At 35.8% G+C, this 3,632-nt stretch overlaps 1 protein-coding gene across 1 annotated transcript; it reads right to left on the bottom strand.

The window, feature by feature from the left end:
• Nucleotides 1-31: 31 nt before the first annotated feature.
• LOC105315560 (GTP-binding protein A-like) lies at nucleotides 32-512 on the bottom strand (the record flags this gene model as incomplete). The annotated part of the gene is made up of 1 exon (XM_011410253.1): nucleotides 32-512. A coding segment is annotated over exon 1 (481 nt), but the record flags the coding sequence as incomplete, so codon positions are not given.
• Between the last annotated feature and the right edge of the window lie 3,120 nt (nucleotides 513-3,632).

Below are 3,632 nucleotides of genomic sequence, written 5' to 3'. Positions count from 1 at the left end.
GATGTATTTGTATGTGTCAGCACAATCACACTTCTCTCCCACATCTCCTTATTCATCATATCTCCAAGAGACGTGAACATATCTTTAACTCCTTTGTCTGCTCTGCCGTCCATTCTCATGCAGATTAGTATCAGATCAAACTTTTTTTCTTCAGCAATCTCTCTAACAATAGCAACATTGCTCTTTCCTTCTGTGTCACTGAATCCAGCAGTATCATAGACCCTTAACTTTATACCTCTATATTCTCCTTCATATACTTCAACTTCTGATGTTACTGATCCTGCTCCATAACCAACTTTAGCTACAGTGTTTCCCAGTAAAGCATTGATCAGTGTTGATTTACCAACACCAGTGGGACCAATCACTAATATATTGACCGGCTCTTCTCTTTGGCTCAATCTTAGTATGGCTTCTTGTATCTGCTTCTCTTCTTCTTCATTGAAATTACTATTATCTTGTTCAACTGATTTAATGGAACAATTGACTTCGGTGGGGCCCTCAGGGGTAGCCATTATACCAGATAATGATCAAGGGGATTACTATAACAATACCTTATCACTTCATTTCCTCTTATCAGTTATTGGATGGTTACTCTAATGTTTTGTTAATTTGCTATAATTGGGCGAAGCCCACTAGTTCGAGTAGAGTATGTTTGTGTGTTTGTACACGTACGTCACCTCTATTTATCCGTATGAAAAATTTTCCTATTTTAATAACCTAATCTTAATCTTCTTTGAAAACGGGTGTGGTCACAGTGAAATAAAATGGCACCAGCTATCAATTCTTCATTGTTCTTCATGTTCTTGACCTTATAAGTTACAAGTCACTCACTTGAGTCAGCAAGAATGCAAGAGAAGTCTCTACTACTTTCCAAATACAGCAAGGAAGATTAACAAGGCAGATATGCCACAGTTGTGAGCTTGTAAAGCCTCCACAACTACTGACATAACCTATGACTGCAGTTACTGTCTCTGGCTTCCAACACAACTTTTTTGCTGCAGAATGTGATAAACTGATAAAGAAAATTTGTATTTCCAAGCATGATAACTTTATTACAAACTTACAAACTACTGTATTTACTCATGTACATGTACAATAATGTAGCTCTATACCATATAACCTTTAAAATATAGCGTGGCTAGGGGGCTGAGCCCCTTAATGTTTTACATTCGTCTAGTTATCTGACCTATCTATTATCCCAAGTACATTCTTGTAATAATTATGCTGATATAGCTACAATAGTATATCACAAAAACCAAAACTGACTAAGTAAGTGTAATACAAATAACAATCACTAATAATAGTAATAATAATAATAATACTAACAGCATTAAATATTATGTACATGTAGACTGGTTCTACTATCAATTGTCAATTCTTTTGTTCTGTGCCCGAAGGTTGTTCCTTCTTCTTATGTTTCACAGCTAATGCAACACCTGAAATGGTAGCTCCTACTCCAGCACCAATCACAGCCCCTGCTGCAGCCCCTATTATATTCCCTGTTCCTGGTACAATTGATCCTGCTGCTCCTCCTATTGCTCCACCTACCACTGCTCCAACTGCAGTCCCACCATAAATAGGTCCTGTTTCCATTAGCGTGATTTGACATTTTTCTATTAAACTAAGGAAATTACGAACATCCTCTTTGCAACGATAGAGACACTGACCCCATAGTTCTCTTATCCAGTCATGAGTTGTTGGTAGTTTTTTCTTATCTTCTTCTCCAGCGATGCAGAATGGTATCTTATCAATTGTGTCCTTCTTCAGTGTGCTGCTAAGGAATCCATGAATGTGGCCTTTAAAATCTTCTATTTTACTTTTTATTATCTCTTCTTTGTTAAGAGATTTCTTAATTTCTCTATCTTGAAGGAAAAAATTTGTACATGTCAGCACGATCACAGTTCTATCCCACATCTCCTTATTTATCATTTTTCCAAGAACCCTGAACATATCTTTAACTTTTTCATCTGCTCTGGAATCCATTCTGACACAGATCAGTATCAGATCAAACTTGCCAGCTTGTGCAATCTCTCTAACAATGCTATTGCCACTCTTCCCTCTTGTATCACTGAACCCAGTAGTATCATAGACCTTCAACTGTATTCCTTCATGTTTTCCTTCATGCACTTAAACTTCAGACTGAACTGATGCTGCTCCATAACCAACTTTAGCCACAGCATCTCCCAGTAAAGCATTGACTAGTGTTGATTTACCAGCTCCAGTAGGACCAGTCACTAACATATTGACTGGCTCTTTTCTTTGGCTCCATCTTTTTTTGCTGCTTCTGTCTTCCTCTTTTGTGATTCGTTGAAATCTTGAATAGAAGCACTGATTTCAGTAGGTCCCTGTTCAGTATCTTGTTGTTCTGATTGAATAGAAGTATTGACTTCAGTAGGGCCCTCAGGGGTAGCCATTATACCAGATAATGATAAAGGGGATTGTCACAGTGCCGTATCAGTTCATTTCCTGTTATCAGTTATTTAATGGTTACTCCAATGTTTTGTTAATTTGCTATTATTATCTGACCTATATACATTGTATCTATCATTAAGAGTATATTCTTGTAATAATTATGCTGATATAGCTACAATAGTATATTCTAATGTCTACTGTAATGTATTTTTTCAGTCGTGGATTGTCACCATTTTGAATATAATCTTTAATTATTAATCACAAAAATCAAAACTCACTAACTAAATGCTCACAATCAAAGAGTAGGGAATAGCAATACAAATAACAATCAGTAATAATAACAATAATAATAATAACAATAATAATAATAATAATAATAATAATAATAACATTAAGTATCATCTACATGTAGGCCGGTTCTACCATATGTCAATCCTTTTGTTTTGTGTCTGGAGGTTGTTCCTTCTTCTTACATTTCATACTTACTACAACACCTGAAATGGTAGCTCCTATTCCAGCACCAATCACTGCTCCTCAGTGCTGCTGCTCCTATTATATTCCCTGTTACTGGTGCAATTGTCCCTACTGCTACATATACCTTGTTGCTTCAGTTTGAGGAGATGTGTTTTGTAAAGGTATTCAGTTATTCTCAGTTACAATGCTAAAAAGTAATAGTTATATTAAAGAGTGTTGTAATGATACAAACACTTACAATTTTGATTTTTTCCTCTGGCAGAATATGTAGACACAGCTACTGATTAATGCAATGACTGTCAGTAGGTTAGTAGCTACTAATAAACCAATACCAGTGTAATGTGGTACTGTTGATGATGATTGTACTGGGGATACTGTTGATGTTGAAGAAACTGAGGATGTTGACAGTAATGATGCATTATGATGATGATAATGTTAATGTAAAGCTTAAATCTAGACTTGACATAACAGAGATGGTAGAGTACTCTTTTGAAGAAATGGTGAAGCAATCTTACTGCATATACTTACTGTTCATGCTATTATGCATGAAGCTTGAGCAGAATCCTCAGTTTGACACATTTCATGACTAGTTGAATATGTGAACTCACTGTAGATTTGCTATTGTCTACATTTGACTGAATGCATTGATCTGTACCATCCCTATTACTGTAATGTAACAACCCATTATTTGAAAAACCAACATTTTGATTATATGTACATGAGCACAATTCCATTGCCACTCCTGA

This window comes from Amphimedon queenslandica, unplaced genomic scaffold (assembly GCF_000090795.2).
Source record: "Amphimedon queenslandica unplaced genomic scaffold, v1.1 AMPQUscaffold_9611_Cont18278, whole genome shotgun sequence".
In the NCBI taxonomy this organism is placed as follows: domain Eukaryota; kingdom Metazoa; phylum Porifera; class Demospongiae; order Haplosclerida; family Niphatidae; genus Amphimedon; species Amphimedon queenslandica.
The sequence above is the reverse complement of the archived record's forward strand: the minus strand, read 5'-3'. Positions and strand labels throughout refer to the sequence as shown.